Source organism: Nansenia antarctica (assembly GCF_963989245.1).
Source record: "Nansenia antarctica genome assembly, chromosome: 11".
Classification (NCBI taxonomy): Eukaryota; Metazoa; Chordata; class Actinopteri; order Argentiniformes; family Microstomatidae; genus Nansenia; species Nansenia antarctica.
This window is the reverse complement of record NC_137681.1, coordinates 7,274,308-7,294,576: the sequence shown is the minus strand read 5'-3', so window position 1 is coordinate 7,294,576 and position 20,269 is coordinate 7,274,308. Positions and strand designations below refer to the sequence as shown.

Genomic DNA, 20,269 nt, shown 5'->3' with positions numbered 1-20,269 from the left:
AGGAAAAGTGCTATTTTCGGGACTTTCCCAGAAGGTGTTGATGTCGAGGTGAACTTTCATTACCTCAGTTCACATTGACGTACCCAACAGGTCCACAGTAAACATGTTGTTCTCCCCTGGGGCCAATCAGTGTCATTTCGGAATTTCTACTGGTTACTATAGCACCCCATCTCAACCACACCCACATCCACACCCACACCCACACCCACCCCCACACCCACACCCTGTCTTCTTAAGCAACTACAACAACAGTGTTGGTTCTTCTCCCTCCTTGGCTGCAGATCAGTCTCCAGGCTTTGTACTGTTATATAGCGCCATCCTCTGGTCGAAGTGTGGAAGTGGTACAATATTATTCAGCTGCTGAGGCAGACTGAACACTCTATTCTACAGTCTGTGTCTGTGTGTGTGTGTGTGTGTGTGTGTGTGTGTGTGTGTGTGTGTGAGTGTGAGTGTGAGTGTGAGTGTGAGTGTGAGTGTGTGTGTGTGTGTGTGTGTGTGTGTGTGTGTGTGTGTGTGTGTGAGTGTGAGTGTGAGTGTGAGTGTGAGTGTGAGAGTGAGAGTGAGTTTTTATTCTTGATCCGTCCAGTCCTTTCTCTGTTTTTTAATTTTTCTGATTCAGTTTTCATTCCCAATTGTTCAATTCCCTTTTGTCTGTCTGTCTGTGTGTCTGTAGGTGTGTGTAGATGTGTGTGTGTGTGTGTGTGTGTGTGTGTGTGAGAGAATGCCCTACCTGAGTTCTTCTGGTTGGTGACAGGCTTGCCCTCTGTGGGGATGGAGGGCTGGAAGGTGTGCACGGTGTCCTGGACCGTCTGCCGGTGCAGACACGCCTTCAGAGGGTCCACGCAGGTGGACACGTTCTGGGCCAGCAGGTACCGCGGTGGGTTGTTTGTGTACAGGGCACCAAGTCACCACAACGATACGTTCAGATGCAGTAGTTATCTCGGGACAGTTTAGGCTATATTAAAACATTTGACCGGAATTATGGATGTTATGCATCTGAAACTAGAACATTTAATCTAATTTGGGTACAGCAATTAAACATTCAGAACATTGCTTAACCATGCATGCTCCCTCAACTCCTATTGGCTAAAAGAGCAGTTATTTTCTGTGAAACAAAGTTGACCTGCAACACACCAGCCATTCATTGGGCCATGCCGAACCTCACATGCCCTTATCCTCACACAAACCATAATTGGGAGAAATCATAACACACTTTCGTGTCGCTAAACACACGCGTGGATAGGCCGAGCCCAGTCCAACGGGGTCACACCACAGAATGGACTGGAAAGGACTGGAGTGTCACTTTGGTTTTCTATGCAAAGGGGCCAAACACAGGCTGTGGAGTACTGGGGTGACTTGCAACTTTGAGTAGTTCAATCACGGTAGGCAAAAGTACGATACACAAGGTGTACTGTGAATTATGATTGATAGTTTGAGTCTATCGCATCCGTCCCATCCTCTCTGTCCTGAAATCAGGTGGGCCTCATCTCTCAAACTGTCTGTTCCGCCGCCGGGGCACCTGCTTGGCCGTCCTTGTGCGGGGCCTCTTTGGTCTGTGCTTGCTTGGCTGGGCCGGGTGTGCTGGTGGTGGGGCGGGCTGGGTGTGTGGGGCGGCGGGGGCTCCCCGGGGGGGGTTGTGGGGGCCCACCGCTGGGTACTGGTAGGCAAACTGGCTAGTAGTCGCTCTATGTGTAGAGGGCTGCAAGGGAATTTTCCTGGCTACATAGTGTAGGCCTACAGGTTTTTACTTTTGCCTGCTCACGGCTTTGTCAGTATTGATTGATTGATTGACTGATTGACTGAAAATGTTCATTGTGTGAAGCGCATTGAGTTGCATCTTGTAAGAAATGCGCTATACAAATAAAATTTCATTTGATTTGATTTGAAACGTCCCGTCTAGTTCCGTGGAATGTTTGTATTTATTTCACACACCCATGTTCCCATCCTGGTCTCCTTTCTCCCTTTAAATCTCCAACGATACTGAGTTCCCTGGATGGAGATACAGGGTCACTAGTCTACGTCTTTTTACTGATGCCTGCACCTATCATTACTGACCTTTGTATGTAGTCCAGTAGTACTATTGGCAGTAGTCACAAGTGATCATGCCATCAAATGACAACAGTATTTTAGGAGCGATCGAAGTCCATGATTATGGACTCCACATGGACTCACTGTAGCTATGTCACGCATTGTTGATCTGTCAAACATGTAGCCTACTTCTTCAACCTGCCTGTCTGTCTGTGTGATGGCTTGGGGAAGAGTCACTAGACTAGTAGCCACCGAACTTCCAACACTGGGCGTGAAGAGTAGCAAAAGTTTCTTTGTATGCGAATAGCCAGTCATGCAGTGGTTCCTCCAGCTTGACGACTGACAATCAGTGCGTTTCACTTTGTCTTAGCGAGCTTGCCCTCTATGCTAACCACTAGCTACCATGTGTAATGATGCTGGGCAGTCTGATCATGACAGCAGGCATCGCTAGCAGACTGATGTGTTGTCAGTGTTGTGCTACAGCCACGAAACGCCGACAGAGCTCACTGTGCTGTCTATACAAGTGGCAATGAATGAAACAAGGCGAAGTGACGCATGACATATACCGGTGACAATGTCCATGTTTCCGAAGAAGGTCGGCAAAGTGTTTCTAATGTTCTTAAAAGTCAACACCGGTTGTTTGTTTGTTTTATTTCATTCGCCGACAGTGAGTCAGACAGTCACTAGGTCCGATCAGGGTTCCCGGAAACAGGAAACAGAATGCACACGAAGTGAATCCCCAAAAGGTTTGTTCCCAGGACCCGATCTGACCTGGCTAGGCTGCACAGGACCCAACCTGGCCTGGCTGGGCTACACAGGACCCGATCTGACCTGGCTGGGCTACACAGGACCCAACATGGCCTAGCTGGGCTACACAGGACCCAACCTGACCTGGCTAGGCTGCAGGTGGACGCCCAACAGGTGGAGTAGGGCTAGGTGTTAGGGGAAAGCATAGATAGGGGCAAGCAGATACATATGTATGTATAAACATGGGCGGATTCAAGGGGGATGGCACCCGGGATGGCAGCTGCCACCCCTAAACAAGGCCATGCCCCCCTAGTTGCCCCCCAATGTGTAGGCAATTAATATGAACAAATTGGTGTTGAAAGAGGGTTTTCATTATATTTCTCCGTAGTTGGTGTAAACTTCTTTACTCACCAGTTTACCAGTATATGTATGATATTATGCATATTATTTATGGGGGCATGACGTGAGATGGGGTTGGGCCATAACGTTAGAGCATGCAACATTCTGACCATTCTGTTCACAAATTCCATAACATCTGTCACAACTGTTTCCAATGCAAGCAAACATCACTGTCTTGACACTTGACATTAAATGCTTTACTTCAGAAGGGAGAGGCAGAGAAGCGCGCTGACCTCCTTCTTAGGACTTCCATAATAGCATAGCGCTAATGACTCAACGCAGCCGGTTCTTAAAGGGAATGGCACCTGGCACGCTGATTGGGTTGATTGAGAAGACGCCCAAAACACACCCATGACTAATTTCTTTGCTTAGCGCCGGGTTTTAGGCGCCCACTACCGCACGCATAATAGCAAAGTGGCCTTGACCACGCCTCCACGTCTTAAGTTTAGATCTACCGCCTCCTCTTATTGATGAAGTGCATAATAGGGCCCCATTTGTCATGTTATGTCATCTTTCATAACAGCGGTAATAATAATAATAATAATAATAACTTTAATTTCTATAGCGCCTTTCAAAAAACCCAAGGACGCTTTACAATTCTAAGGGAAATGATCAGACAGACAAAACAGAAAACAAACAAAGCAACACTGAAACATTGACTAGGGGCCAAAGGCCTTGGAGAACAGATGTGTTTTGAGGGCTAATTTGAAGGAGTCCAGGGTAGGGGCGTTGCGGATCACTATGGGGAGGGAGTTCCAGAGAGTAGGGGCGTGTAGTTGTTGTAGGTGTAGTTTTATGACATACTGTCCAAATAAAGTGTTATATACAGTAGGTATGTATTAGCCACAGTATCAAATTGCATATCCGAAATTATAAGAATGATACAACTTTGAATAAATAGTGTTTTATTTTACATACACATAAAACAACTCTTCTCACTTAAATAATTAATAATAATAAGATGATGATAACGATTTAACAACATAGCGAACAACAACAAGAAACAGATATGGCCCTTCATGTAATGTTTATGAAAAACAATTGTATAGCTATAAACAGCAGACATGGCAAGAGAGCTACAACATTACAGGGATGGTATTGTCTTTGTACAAATGTGATTTTATGTGACAAGATAACACTTTTTTTTTTTTTTTTACCCATTAATACAGTATTTCCTCTTTTTGGAAAAAACACCAACATGTTTTTGTTTTGTTGGTATTGAATATACACATATTCACCACAATAAAGAATAAAATGGACTTGGGCTTGCTCTCCACAGAGTAAATATCTGCTGTGTAACACACTTTTAAGTGCTCATGTCCAAATATGGCATGTTTACCGAAATTGTGGTAGAGGAGACAGAGAGGGACAAAGCTGTTGACAGCTAAGTCAGTACACATGCATCCAATGCACTAAATCAAAAGAAATGCAGTTACCCTGGGGAGGTAAACACATATATGTATTTAGTGTCGGTCATAAAAGTCCCTCTGAACTGCTTCCTCATTAAAAGGCAGCGACTGCAAAACCTTTTATTCAATAAGAGGACATGGAATGTCTTTGACCTTTCTGTTAAGATAACGAAATTACAACATAACTGCATCTAGCAGGAAACAGAAGAAAAGACAACAGCACATCCACAGAGATTCCACCGAATTAACGATCGATCGTGACGGTAAAATTTGAGTTCAGACGAATTCACTTGTAATAATTTATTATAATGATTACGTAGTCAGCACCATGTACAGTAGCTAGGCAGAAGAGTTGAATTGAATTCAGTCAAACTCAGAACAGTGCAAGCCTGAAATTCACAGCGCAATTCAATGGTAGGCAAAAGTACTATACACAAGGTACTGTGAATTATGATTGATAGTTTGAGTCTATCACATCCCATCCCATCCTCTCAGTCCTGAAAGCAGGTGGGCCTCATCTCTCAAACATCCCGTCGAGTTCCATGGAATGTTTGTATTTATGTTCCCATCCTTGTCTCCTTTTCCTCCTTGTCTCCTTCTCTCCTCCTCCCCTTTAATCCACAGCAATACTGAGTTCCTTGGATGGCGATACACGACACAGGGTCACTAGTGTCTCCCCCTGTCTGGTCTGTCCCAGGTCTGTATGCGCTTTAGCCAAATCCCTTCGTCCTTGTCGTTGTTATGCCAAACGATGATCAGTCAGAAGAGTTGGTTAAAGCACATGCAGATCTGGCGCATAGTGTCTCCTGCTGTCGTCATAGATCATAGTGATGTAGACTGCTTGATACTTTGGAAGCTGACTCGCGATGGCGAGGCAGGGAAGGACATGGCCTGGGTCGTCCGGGCACGGATGGAGTGTTGCTCGTGCCAACGGTGCCACCTCTTCCTGACTGCCGACCGCACCTGTGAAGGAACACAGATCAGAATTAAGCAATATCACACGAGAGGGTGAGTGCTGATATTCAGTATAACAGCACGACCTCGAGTGTGATCATATTGCTTTTATACAACAGTTCTACAGCGCCATTTATTAGTTAACAGTAATAAGCGACAACGGATTATGATTCGTTTGTTTATTTTAATCATTTATTTTGGCTCCGCCAACACATTTTTTTTTCTGCCACTGAACTTCCAACTGGACTGTTGCCTAGTAACCTGAACACAGGTTGAATGCATAACCTCGTCTCTGCAGGGTCTCTCCATTGAAGAGGAATCAATTACACACTTTGATTAGGTTGTCATTGCATACTAAGCGAATGGAGGAGAACAAAACGGTGAGTCGTGTGGCTGAGAACTTGTTCAGGCAACCTCAAGAGACTGCAAAAACAGAAGCTGATTATAAAGGTTTCTATTTACTGACCAACATAAATGGGTGAATAATAGAGGACTTGAATCTCCTTACCTCACTGTTTAGGAAGCAGTAAAACACTGACACAAAGAAGCCCTGCGGCAGAGGGAGATAGGAGAGAAAACAAAACATCATAAAACGGACGGGAAAGCTTTGCTCCTCTCAGGAAATCCTAAAATGGATGTGTTGTGTGTGATAGACTTGGTGTGAGTTCACATACTGCTCAGAAAAAACAACTTGCTTCATTTACTCACATCAAGTTTATAAGTTTAACACATCCATTTTATGATTTTCTGAGTGGAGCAAAGCTGTCCTGTTGTTTATTTATTATCACTATTAGCCTATGCCTTACCATTTACAGCGCCCTGCATAGGTAATAGGACAGTGAAGCATTGTTCAACATGAGGACCAAAGAGACGTCGAGGAAAGTCAGGGAAGCCCTTATGAGGCTAACATTTCTGAAAGAATCAATGAAAAACGTAACTAAAACCTGGTAAAGCAAGGACGACTTCGACAGTGTGTGACTGAAGTATGCTTACCTTGATTCAGAAAACCCTCAGAACAACTGTCCCACACTCTCCAGGAGGTGGACGTGAATGTACCAGAGACTACCAGAGACTACTATCTGCAGAGCACTTCATCAGCAGAACTATAGAGGCTACACTGCTGCAGAGTCACTACCCATCTTCCGTCGTAGACCGAAGACCCATCTCTTCAGGTTACACCTTAACTGCTCCTCCTGAGACATCTACTGCCCCCCAGCACTGCGTCTCCTGAAGACACCCGCTTTTCCCCTCTACTGTGTCCCCTATGACTTCTATTGACCCCCTTTTACTGTTTCTCTGCTTCTCCAGTGTCTATATAAAAAAAACTAGGTTTAGAAGAAGGTGATAGAAGAAGGTTTTCCCTTCTATCAATGGCCCCGGGCCTGAGCTGGATTACTCTTCCTGCTACGACTGGTGGATTGATGATTCACTTGCTTAGTCAAATGTATTGATTGTAAGTCGCTTTGGAATAAGGCGTCTGCTAAATGCCAAAAATGTAAATGTAATGTAAATGTACACTGCAAGGTGCAAACCACTAGTTGGCCACAAAAACTGGATAGCCAGGTTTGGTTTGCTAAAAAAAAAAGTACCTAAAAGAGCCTGCAGAGTTCTGGAAAAAAAAAGTATTGTGGATAGATGAGACACATATTAACCAGAGTGCACCAGCGTGAGGCAAGAGTAAAGTATGGAGAAAACAAGGAACTACCCAATATCTACAGCTTACCACCACATCTGTGAACTATGGTGGAGCGGTGTAATGGCTTGGGCATGTATGGCTTCCACTGGAACTTGCTCACATGTCTTAATTGATACTGTAACTTCTGACAGCAGTAGCAGGATGCATTCTGAAGTGTACAGAAACATCTTGTCAGGGGCGCTTAGGTGGCGTAGTGGACTAAGTGTTGACCATGTAACCGCAGGGTTCCCGGTTCGATTCCGGCCGCGGACATATCCTGCATGTCCTACCTTCTCTCTCTCTCACCCATTCTTCCTGTCATATCTCTATTGTCTCTATCACAATAAAAATGAAGAAATATGAGTGGGACTGCCCCACTCAGAAAAAATAACTTAAAAAAAGAATGGGTCGCTGACTTGGTAGTTATTGCATGCAAAGGGTTGTCGACTAAATACGAAACAATTGAGTGCTTAATTTGGACATTTCATAAATAAGTCCCATAACGTTTGGTGGCCTAAAATAGGGGGATTACAATCGCTACTTCATAGTAATTGTTTAATAAAAAAATATAAAACCACTTCACTGTCCCATTACTTTCACAGGACACTGGGCACACAGTAAGTAAAGTAAGTAAGTAAAGTTTATTTATATAGCACCTATCACAGACCAGCGGTCACACAGTGCTTTACATAGGCTCTAAAAACATAATTAAGGAGCAAAAGTAATAGCAGGTTAGAAGAAATAGGTAAACAAGTGAAAATAAAAACAAGAAACTAATAACAAGTGTACAACAAATAATAACAAGACACAAAAAGATAGGCTTTTTGTACAGACAAGCCAAAAGCCTTGTCTGTACAGGACAGTCTTGAGCTGTTTTTTAAATGCTTCGGCGAGACCGCTGATCTAAGTTCCGAGGGAAGAGCATTCCAAAGTTTAGGAGCCACGGTTTGGAATGCTCGATCACCTTTGGTTCAGGACACTACTGAAACCCCAGGCTGCTACTCAGACAAAGATAGTGTTGGTTCAGAGTAGGGGTGGGCATCGACGATCGATAATTGATCGATAATTGATCGATTATCGATCGTCGATGCCCACCCCTAGTTCAGAGGGTTTACTTCTGCTTTTAAGCAGTATTAAGCAGATGTTAAAAGTCCAGACAGAAGAAAGTCACAGGACCTACCTGAAAGGACTCCAGAAATGAGTTGAAGTATATGAAGACGATCTGGGAGATCTCGTCTTCTCCGGGGTTGACAAAGAACAGCATGTATGTAATCCCCAGCAGAGGCAGAAGCACCAATGTGGCCTTCACTGCTTTTCTACAGAAGAGAGGAAAAATAGAAATGACCAAGTCTGGGACCTTTTTGCTGTGCCGCAGGAGGTAGAGCTGCCGTCTAATGATCGCATGGTTGGCAGATCCACGGTTCGAGCCCCTCCTGGCCACATGTCGAAGTGTCCTTGGGCAAGACACTGAACACCAAATTGCTCCCAGTGAGCGGGCTGGCGCCTTGCATGGTAGCTTGCCACCATTGGTGTGTGAATGTGTGTGAGTGAATGGGTGAATGAGAGGCCGTTGTAAAGCGCTTTGGATAAAGGCGCTATATAAGTGCAGTCCATTTACCATTATGTATGTATTATGTATAAAACGTATCTGTATGGGAAGCATCACTGTACTTCTAAAACAAATTCTCGAGGATAAATAAAACTGTATTGAACACAATTTAACTCGACTGAACCTGTAACTGATGGCTAAGACGTCCTTGGTGATTTGTCAGCCATACTTTACCTGTACTGAATGGTCTCGGATGTTGTGGATGCTCGCAGTTTGGTCATGAGGATTCTCACTATGTTGAAGAGGAAAATGAAATTGATCTGTAGGAAAATCAGACGTAGCATAAACATGCTATAAAGGTAAATAAAATACATCTGACAATAACATGGTTTATAGTAAGGTGTAGATGGATAAAGTGTAATTGTCCATTTACACCTAACTGTATCATTGATAATAACATGTTAAAGGTGAACTCCAGCAGTAGTTTTGCTTCAAATGTAATTTAATTTAATGGCTTGGTGACCTTTCTCTTTAGGAGTCAGTAAATTGTATTGCTAATGTTTTTTGATAGTGTGCTTTATTTGTATTGATAATTATTTTTGAATGTCACAACATAGTTTTAGTTTTTACTATTTAAATCTGACTTGAGATTGAGGCAGCCCCTCTTGTTTTCCAGCAGACCATCGTGTGAGCATCTGGGCCCAAAAGGAACAACAGGCATTCAAATAAATACCACCGTGAAGTGAAGTGAAGTGAAGTGAAACTTTATTTATAATAGCGCCTTTCGTACATGAATGCAACTCAAAGCACTTTGTCCCTCTCCATCTCATCCCCACACCCTTTCTCCAATCCATCGCCACAGTGGCGGACTCAGGCTGTTTGAAGGGCAGGGGCGAAAAGAAAAAAAGGGCACATACTGCACAACATGGGACCCCATCAGTGCACATGGTCAAGTTTAGACCATTGGAAGGGCAGCCAATAGGGCACATCTTCTAATTTTCGCCACTCAAAAGGGCACTTAAGACAGACGTTTTTCAACCATGGGGGCACCATGAGGGGCGGTCGCCCCCCCTGCCCCCCCCTGAGTCCGCCAGTGCATCTCCAACAACCTCCTTCCTTTCCTTAGCACCCTAATTAATCTCACTGACCACTGTCTCTGACCCGGCTGCGGAGCACTATTCCTTCTTTCCTTCTGATCTAAAACTCTTGAATGTGCTGTCTGTAACCAACTCTCTTTGATAACAATTGATCTCCTTGACCTTGACCCTCGTCAATCTGGCTTCAAGGCTGCTCAATCTACTGAGACTGCATTCCTTGCTGTCACGGAGGCCCTCTACACTGCTAGAGCTTCCTCCCTCTTCTGTTCCCATTCTTCTGGACTCTGCCGGCGTCTATCTAACAACGGTCAGTCCTCAAACCCCAACCCGAGCACTCTTGTTCTTCCACCTCTGCTGGCCACTTGGCACCGCCATCTCTACGAGGATGTAGCGGTCGCTCTGCTCAGTCACAGTTCTTCTGTCTTGGTGCCCCAGTGGTGGAATGAGTGTCCCACCATTGTCAGGACAGCAGAGTCACTACCTATCTTGTGCAGTAGACTTAAGACGCATTTCTTTAGGCTACACCTGGGCTTCTCCTCCTCCTCATAGACCTGAATACACTGACACAGACTAACACTTAGAGGAGCTGTGTGCATTTCATTCCATCCTGATAATTATATCATTTTACTGTTACTAAAGTAAAGGTGATATTTATTAATTCAAGAGACTGACAACAATTTTAAGTTTGACATGACTTGTTTCATTTGTCTCTTGTTACTTTGACTGGTGTAAGTCTTACCTCACAGGTAGAGAATTCTTTGTTGCCCTCGATGAACACTCTTCTTAAAACTATAGCACCAACCGTGGAGTACCGCAAGGCTCGATCCTAGGTCCAGTACTTTTTAGTTTGTACATGCTGCCCCTTGGCAGTGTCATCAGGTGACATGGCATCCATTTTCACAGCTACGCTGATGACACTCAACTCCATAATGTGACAACAGCTGATGAAACCAGGAGCAAGTCGCCAACCAATCAAAATGTTCCGAATTTTATTCTGAAAAATGTAAATACATTTCAGCGTAGGTACCTAGTCATAGTAGGTACAGAATAAAGGTCAGAACGGTCCGTCGGTTGGCGACTTGTTCCCGGTTTCACCAGCTGCTGTCACATTATTGCTTTGCCTCTTGATGACACAAGCCCTATTGATGCCCTCCCTAAGTGTATTTTAGACATTAATGATTGGATGGCTCAAAACCGGAGAGGGTACTCTCAAGAGTACAGAGGTATACCCGTCATTGGAGCAGAGCCACTGAGAGAGAAACTGACCTCTAAATGTAAGTCACTGGCACTCAGTCCTCGGCAGTCCTAGGCACCAGGCCAAAAACATCATCATCGATTCCAACTTTACTTTCAATGACCACATCAGGAATGTGACCAAATCTGCCTTTTATGACTGTGTTGGCAATCAGAGGTCGGTCAGAGGTTTACTCAAAAAAACAGAAGAAGAAAGAAGTTGCCGGAGAACCCGCCGGCGCTTTCCTTCCATGGCTCACCCCTTACCCCCAACAGCCCTTTCCAGGGCTCACTGCTAATGCGCCCTCATGGACGCTGCGATCGATGAGCATGCCCTATGCTTCGTCAGCCTTGGCGGTGAGCGCGTGTCATTGACTGGATGGGCAGGGGTGTGCCAGACTGCCAGTGCACCTCTGCGGCCCTGTCGTGAGGGTCATCCGCAAAAAAATGTCTGATCACAGTACAGCGGAGACGACATCACCGAGGAGCTAGTGCTGTGTGTTGCTAGTGCTGGGCGTGGGGGGCTCACATGATGAATGCCATTGGCAAACAATAGGTGCTGCCTCAATATCAAAGTCGCATAACATCTTGTGACCTTGGCTGTGGTTGATGTGGTTAGTCCAACATTGCTTCCTCAGAACTGAGTCGTATATTCTGGGCCCCATTCATTATTATTATAATTAATACTAATACCAATAAATAATAATCATCATAATATACTGACCACCGCAGTGAAATTCAGTGAACAACAACATCCTCCCTTAGAATAATATACGTCCCCCCGAAATAGACTTGCAGTGTTGGACATTAGCTGTTGCGTTTCTGCCTGAGTGCACGATTCGCAGAGGCCGCCGCCAGAGACAGAAATGCGAAAATCTGTGAGTCCTCTCCCCTAGGACACCCCTGGCAGTAACAACATCTTTATAGGCAAAAACGAGGGTCAAGCAGGACACACTCCCATTATAGAAAGTGCTTTTTCCTGCCAAAGATGATGTTCGTAAATGAAATATTTCATCCGAGGGAATTAAGTTTAAAAATAGCCATTGCAACAATTGGGAAGCGTTAGAAAGTTTGACTGTTATCCAACACACTGGACCCTTTAATATAAAGTAGAATGCATTTGTCTTACCACTAAAACAAAGATCATGGGGCCCTGATAGATATAGTCTGTGTACACTCCTGCACGCTTCCCAAACCAGCACCTGTGATTTCAGACAAAAGATGTCAGTCAATTTCTCTGTGTTTCATCAGGTCTTCACAATGTTGTCCCTCAATGATTTTTTTGCAAGTAGTGACTATCCTGTTTAATTAGAAATGAATGTGATTATAGTTGGTTATTATTAATTAACATTCATCTCTTTAATGCAATATAGCATGACTTTCCCTTTGCCCTCCTTCAATACTGGGGACAACATGAAACACAGGCTGCAACTGAAGCTGTTCACTGGAACCCGATCAAATCACTCACTTTTCGTTGTCATAATGCAGCTTCCCTATGGCCCATGCAACAATGATTGGGAAAGGGATACCTGCAAGGAAAAAAGCATTATTGTGAGTCCTTCTTATTTTCTTCTTCTTCTTAAAGCCTCTGAAACAACAAAATAGGCTGCTGGGGAATTCACACTGAAATATCAAACAGAGTAATAATGTCTGTCTTCCCTCATGAGGCCTGACTTGTCTGCCAAGAGCTGTCAAAGCAATTGCCAGCAGTGTGCTGCGATCGACTGAGGCAAGCCAAGACCCATCGCCTCAAACAATCCTTTACTAATAAATGAAAAGCTGAAAGCTGGTTGATGATAATACACTCTGATCTTCTGTTTTTCCAAAAAGGTAAAACAAAGAAGTCAAACTACCAATTTTAGCTGGCAAATTACTGACGGAGATCAGGAATATCCTCACTGTGTCTCCTCTAATTTCTATTACAGTCTACTCTGTGTAGCCTAATCCTAACATACGGAATGGCTTGGGACTGTTGTGAGTGTGAGCATGCCGTTATACGGAGCAATTAAAGAGTGTGTTTGATAACTGGAGTTTTTGGCATTTACAAGAACTTATTGCTTGTAAAAACGTCTGCTGTAAACGTCTGCTAAATGTCAAAAATGTAAAATGTAAATGTTATTGTGTTCAATTGTCCACTGAAACCTTATGCCTAAAGAAGGCAAGTTAAGTGAAAGGTTCGTGGTTCTTTATTCCATAATACCTTATGGAAGTAAATAAATAAGAACATTGTAAATAAAGAAACTCTAAATAAAATAAATACAGAATTCTAAAATGAATGTAGTGAACTACAACCCTAACCCTGACCTATGCTAACAACCCTATAATAACCCTAACAACCCTAACCCTAACCACTATAATAACCCTAACAACCCTAACCCTAACCTATGCTAACAACCCTATAATAACCCTAACAACCCTAACCCTAACCTATGCTAACAACCCTATAATAACCCTAACAACCCTAACCCTAACCTAACCTATGCTAACAACCCTATAACAACCCTAACAACCCTAACCCTAACCTATGCTAACAACCCTATAATAACCCTAACAACCCTAACGCTAAACTATGCTAACAACCCTATAATAACCCTAACAACCCTAACCCTAACCTATGCTAACAACCCTATAACAACCCTAACCACCCTAACCCTAACCTATGCTAACAACCCTATAATAACCCTAACAACCCTAACCCTAACCTATGCTAACAACCCTATAATAACCCTAACCACCCTAACCCTAACCTATGCTAACAACCCTATAATAACCCTAACAACCCTAACCCTAACCTATGCTAACAACCCTATAATAACCCTAACAACCCTAACCCTAACCTATGCTAACAACCCTATAATAACCCTAACAACCCTAACCCTAACCTATGCTAACAACCCTATAAGAACCCTAACAACCCTAACCCTAACCACACCCTATCAGGAAGGGACTGTGTGTGCGTACACCAGCCGATGCAGATGAACATCCACTTGCGCAGCTTGTCCGTGGAGTAGGTGAGGACGATGGCCGTGTGTAGGTAGCAGCCCTCCCCAAACATCCAGAAGAAGTTGGTGGAGTGGAAGTAATTGAAAGAGGCGGTGACGAGGCGACACCAAATCTGTGAAGTGAAAAGGAGTATCTATTTTTATACGACAGTTAGTTCCGACCAAGTCATTTGATTGGACAAGAGGCATTCCATGCGTGCTGATATACAGTATAACAGCACTGGGACCTTTAACTACTATATGTATCACTCCGCCGCACAGATGTTCTACTAAATGACCGTTAATTAGACTACATGTTTGTGTTCAGGTTACTAGGCAACAGTCCATTTGAAGTTCAGCTGCGGCTGAAGTGCGACCTACGACCGAATCACAGCCGTGCTGATATTCAGTATAACACACTCCCTCTCGTGTGATATTGCTTAAATCTAGGATGGATCACAGTCAATGTTGTTTTTAATATATATAATATGTACAATATTTCTATGTTATCTTGGCTGATCATAATTGATGACGTATTGTTTAACATTTGTTCAGAGAGAAGGTATATGTCCATCCATTTATATTTTTTACATTTTTGGCATTTAGCAGACGCCTTATTCCAAAGCGACTTACAATCAATACATTTGAATACCAAGCATGTGAATCAGCAATCCACCATTCGTTGCAGGAAGAGTAATCTAGCTCGGGCCCGGGGCCACTGATAGAAGGAAAAACCTTCTCCCAATCGCCTTCTACGTCTGCTACGTCTGCATCCGAAAATACAATGCCTTCAGAAAGTATTCACCAACCTGGGCTTTTTTTCCATATTTTGTTGTTACAGCCTGACTTTAAAATGATCACTGATCTACACAAAATACCCCATAATCAAAGTATTTTTTTTATTGTTACTAATTTATCAAAATGAAGTTATTCAGGGTTCCTACAAGTTTCAACAAGTCACATTTAAGACCTTTTTAGACCTCTTTGAATAGAATTTTTGACCTATTTGCGACACCATATGATAGCTTTTTGTCATCCTCGAGTCGAGGTCATGAAATTAGGGATTTCACTGCCATACAGACAGAAAAGGAAGCGAATTGGCATTTTTTTGGTTCCCTCTTGATTAATTTCCGCGTAAATAGATGTGGTTGGACTGATTTCCTTGCAGGATCTCATTTTTAAGACCTAGCACCTAATTTTTTGACAGAATAAAAGCGTACACACATAAGGATTTTCAACATCTTAACCGAAATCTTATCTGAGACAGACCACACACATGAAGAAACTAAATCTTGGATTGAACAGCCTTGATCGTGTTGTGTGTGGTGTGTGCCAATTTCCCCATTTCAGCACCCCACAGACATAAAGATTTTCGTTATGACAGACTCCAAACTCTCTAGTCTCGTTCCCCAAGCCAGAAATCTCGCGTGAACCCATCCTTTTAATATTGCCTTTATGGATATGATTTTGTTTGTGGTTTATTTTCTCTTATTGACATGCATTAAGTGTTCCTTGATGTTTATTTGAAACATAAATATTGACGGGAGTGGAACTATGTACAAGCCTTCTGGGCTTCGTTCCCTCCTTGCACAATCTCTTGTGTGCTAAATAAATAAACTAAACTAAATTACAAAATAATTAAATTAAGATTATATAATGATTAAAGCACTTTGAGCCGCAACGTTTGCAGGAAAAGCGCTATACAAATAAAGTTATTATTATTATTATTATTATTATCTAACGTAGTACCCTGACTGCCCTGTACGAGACAACCATGTGCGACAGGGCAAATAAAGTGCTGAATAACGAAAAGAAGAAGTCAGCTCGCTTCTTGATTGGCGAGCAGGGTTGCCAGATGGGAATGGCATTTTCCACCCTAACCACAGTCTAAAACCGCTAATTTCACCAAACAATCTGGCAACCCTATGATTTCTGCTCGTAATTATTGAACACATTTCACATTTACGATTGCCGGCCACGCCCATTTTCCGGTTGTCGGGAGAGTTGATTGCACAATTGAAGAGAATTGACTCTTAACACACCTCACACCACAGGATTTTGTTATAGGAAAATGTTAAGATCCATCTGATAATCTGGCGTTTTCTGTCGTTTTCAGACATCCGAAAATCGGGCCAAAACCGGCCAAAAAATCCTTATGTGTGTACCCCGCATAACTGAAATTTGAGACCTTTTTAGGCCTTATAAATTAGAATGCTGTATTTTAGACTTTAAGGCTTTTTAAGACCTGCGCGGGAACCCTGGTTATTGTATGTTAATCTTTCGTTGTTCTCTTTTTTGGTGTTGGTGTATGAAAATGACAATAGACATTATTGTGAACAAAATAAATAAATAAATGAAAAGCTAGAAAAAAATCTGCTTTCATTTCAGCTTTTAATTTTTAATTGATCAGTAGCATTTAATATAAATATATTTTCAATTTGACATTATGTGGTATTTTGTGTAGATCAGTGGCAAAATAAATCTATGAATTTATAACAAAATATGGAACAAGTAAAACATTAATAAGAATACATACAAATACATCACATCATTAATAATACAGGAAGATGTACTAATTGGCTCCCACAAGGCCATATAGAATGAATGAATGAATGGATGAATGAATGAATGGATGAATGGATGAATGGATGAATGGATGAATGAATGAATGAATGAATGAATGGATGGATGAATGAATGGATGAATGAATGAATGGATGAATGAATGAATGAATGGATGAATGAATGGATGAATGGATGAATGAATGAATGGATGGATGAATGAATGGATGAATGAATGAATGGATGGATGAATGGATGAATGAATGGATGGATGAATGAATGGATGAATGAATGAATGAATGAATGGATGAATGAATGGATGAATGAATGAATGGATGAATGAATGAATGGACTTTATTATCATTGCTACAGTACAGGTACCAAACAACGAAATTTAGAATTGTGGATCAATTAAAGATAGACAGCAACTGTGAACGTTTCCCTTCATTTTGCAAGGTCAAAGTTAAGTAAGAAAGTAAGTAAGTAAGTAAGTAAGTCAAGTTTATTTATATAGCACCTATCACAGACCAGCAGTCACAAAGTGCTTTCCATATATATATATATATATATATATATATATATATATATATAAAAACATAAAAACAAGTTCAATTCCAGTGAATTGGCATTCAGTCACTTACTACGTTGCTCTCATGCACCTCGGGGCTCATGGTCATTTGGACGACGAACCAGGTGGCGTTGCGTAGGATGAAGGCAGAGATGAGGTTCCAGTGGATGATGTTCCTCAGGCATCGGATGCTCCTGACGGGCGAGGAGGAAAGCAGAGCCAGATGTTTGCTACACCGTGACGGCAGAATTATAAGGTTCTATCTCCATTTTTTGTCTTTTTACATAATCTGATCCAGTAGGTGTTTATTAATGCCTGTGTGGTGTTATTTTTTTTAATGTTGTCATTTTTTAAGTTAGTAATTCATAAAATACAAAGGTTCCATCTCACAAAACATAATGGAATGTAAATACTTTGACGCTCAATATCTCTGAACTGCCCTAAACGGAGATAGAACCTTATCATTCTAAACGGAGATAGAACCTTATAATTCTAAGCTCACGACACATCTTGAGTGGCACCCTACTTCCCATATAACACACTACTTTTGGCCAGAGGGTTAAAGCCACAACATGTAATCCGTATAGCCGTTTTTTCTGATTACATGAATGAATTATATCTGTTTGATTCTTAAACAACATAACTCGTAGATGGCTTAGTGCAATGTTTGTAGACTGTCGGTCCTTGCATCCAGAGCTGTTTATGAATTTGAGAGTAGTAAACGTATCCAACTCCATCCCACAGCGTTATGTGGCAGGGCTGAAGTTTGATTAATATTCAAATTACGGATTGTGGCTTTAAAACGTGCACTACTTGGGAAATAGCTATTTCACTTTTCACCATACTGCTTTTCTCATTTGAGATATGTTTCATTTTTCAGCACTATGGGCTACATGAAGCATGCTTCATTAAAAAAATAAGATTACTGTGCATACATTACTGTATATGAAGTCATTTCCAAATTGTGGATCTTCCTGTAGCCAGGATGCTAGCGAAAGCTGCTTAAAGCTCAGAGCACTCTCTGCTCCTCAATAAAGATCGCATTAATAATGGCACTACTTCATACTGTTGGTGTCCAGTAATCTTTTGCAACTGTACATTTATCGTAAAGTATTCTACATTCTAGAACACTCTAGAATGTCATCTTCAGCCAATCAGTATTTCTTATTCAACTAAGCTGTGTAAGTCAGAAATAAACTCCACTAACACATAGAGCCATACATAGATAATCATCACATTGATTACTATCTCTTGTCAATCTTACTTTTTCTACCTGGTTTCTACCCAAGAAATGCTACAGTACAATTCCCTTAAAGAAGGACTCCATTGGCTGATTTCGCCTAGATTTTCCTTTTCCTCAATTTAAAAAAGCAATGACTTTCCAATGGCCACACACTTTGTCTCCTCTTGCAAACAGGAAATAATCAATTAGTGAAAAAACTAATAACGCATAAATGATTATTTTGGTTTGTCAAAAACCCATTTCATTTCAATTTTCCCCTGCTGGGTTAGCCGTAAAAGTGTTATACTGTATTCAGTTATTATTATTGTAACAGCTGCTTTTGTGGGCAATGTGGCCCAGGTTGTGTGTCTCTAAACCCAAATTGTGGGTGCGACTCTGAGATAGGGAGAGTTGTCTTGAAAAAGGAGTCATGAATATTCTGCTCATTATTTCAACATCAAGGGTGTATTCACCGTTATCGGCGAGAGGTATAAAAATAGCAGACAGTCTTACCTCAAACGCAGGAAGAGAAAGAAAGCCACAAGAAGAGCTACCAGTGAGATACAGTGGCCAAGGAAGTTGATGACTACAGCTATTCGGTAGTGCATCTTGCCTTTTTTCTAGGAAATAATATCACAGAACATAGAAGGAGATAAATTAGATTGATGCTTGTATGCTGAGTCCTATCCTGTGTACATAGCAACACAAAACATTTGAGGTCACAAAATAATGTAAATTACACTCATTATTTTTTTAAATGCTTTTTTATGTTTCATGTAGATTTTTTTATTTTTTATCTTATACAATATACCAATATAAAGCTATGTTCACAGACTGATAAAACTGTCTGTGTGTGGAGAGTAATTTCAATGCGTTGTGATTGGATTTCACAAGCCTTCCAACTGTAATCAGCCACATAAGGGGTTTTATGTTTACCCTGTGGCTACACTCAGATTAAACATACAAATAAAAGATTTAACTTTGAACCATAACTGGAGATATTCAAGGCCACTGCTTGAAACACATGGCTTTTCATTGTCACTCCACTTGCCTTTGTGAGCAGGTACACTACATCCAAGTGTATTGTAATGTATGTATCTAACACATAATTAATTAATAGATGTCCCGAAAAAATATCATATTTCAAGAGTGGGTCCTGTGGTCTGTGCTCAATCTCACATTATTATGCTTAGCCAGTGTATTTAGGTTGTTTGATGTAAATCTATCTACGTCAGGGTTGTCGTTTCATGATTTGTGTAATTGTATGTCTGGGCAAAAGAATATGATTGAATGTTCATGCCAGGTAAAACAAACAAACAAGAACAAATATATCCTTAAGATATAAGATATAGGTAAACCTGCGTTGTCCATAGATTGCTTTGAGTCTCATCTCTACATCCTAATACCTGGGTTCTGTGTCTGTCAGAGTGCTCTGCTTGAAAATATTGGTACTCTTTCAGAGATAGCCAACATGACTTTTATGATCGATGAGCCTTAAGGGAGAAGCCTACAAAAGTCTCTGCATCACCCAGTAGGGTGCTGAAAACAATGGTGGTGGGTGTGCGGATTTTTAATCCCTCACTTTGCAGCCTTTGGGGCTTTGTGGCGTATAAAGCAGAGTGAAATATCTAGAGCACTGAAGATAGAAATGAAACTGTATATATAACACACACACACACACACACACACACACACACATTTCCATGTAATACATGAGACATATCTATTTCATATAATATAGCATGTTATATACAGTGCCTTGCGTAAGTAATTGGAGTGAAGCATTTTTTTTTCTTGTAAAAAGGTCTTGTGGACCTTATCTATATTAATTAATATTAATATTATT

At 41.7% G+C, this 20,269-nt stretch overlaps 1 protein-coding gene across 1 annotated transcript; it reads right to left on the bottom strand.

The window, feature by feature from the left end:
• Nucleotides 1-5,405: 5,405 nt before the first annotated feature.
• LOC308167297 (corticotropin-releasing factor receptor 1) lies at nucleotides 5,406-19,031 on the bottom strand (the record flags this gene model as incomplete). Its single annotated transcript, XM_080541694.1, has 9 exons — nucleotides 5,406-5,546; nucleotides 6,046-6,087; nucleotides 8,393-8,528; nucleotides 8,996-9,081; nucleotides 12,221-12,293; nucleotides 12,560-12,620; nucleotides 14,053-14,206; nucleotides 17,275-17,395; nucleotides 18,937-19,031. The coding sequence occupies 9 exons, from the start codon at nucleotides 19,029-19,031 to the stop codon at nucleotides 5,406-5,408; spliced, it is 909 nt and encodes a 302-aa protein (XP_080397820.1).
• Between the last annotated feature and the right edge of the window lie 1,238 nt (nucleotides 19,032-20,269).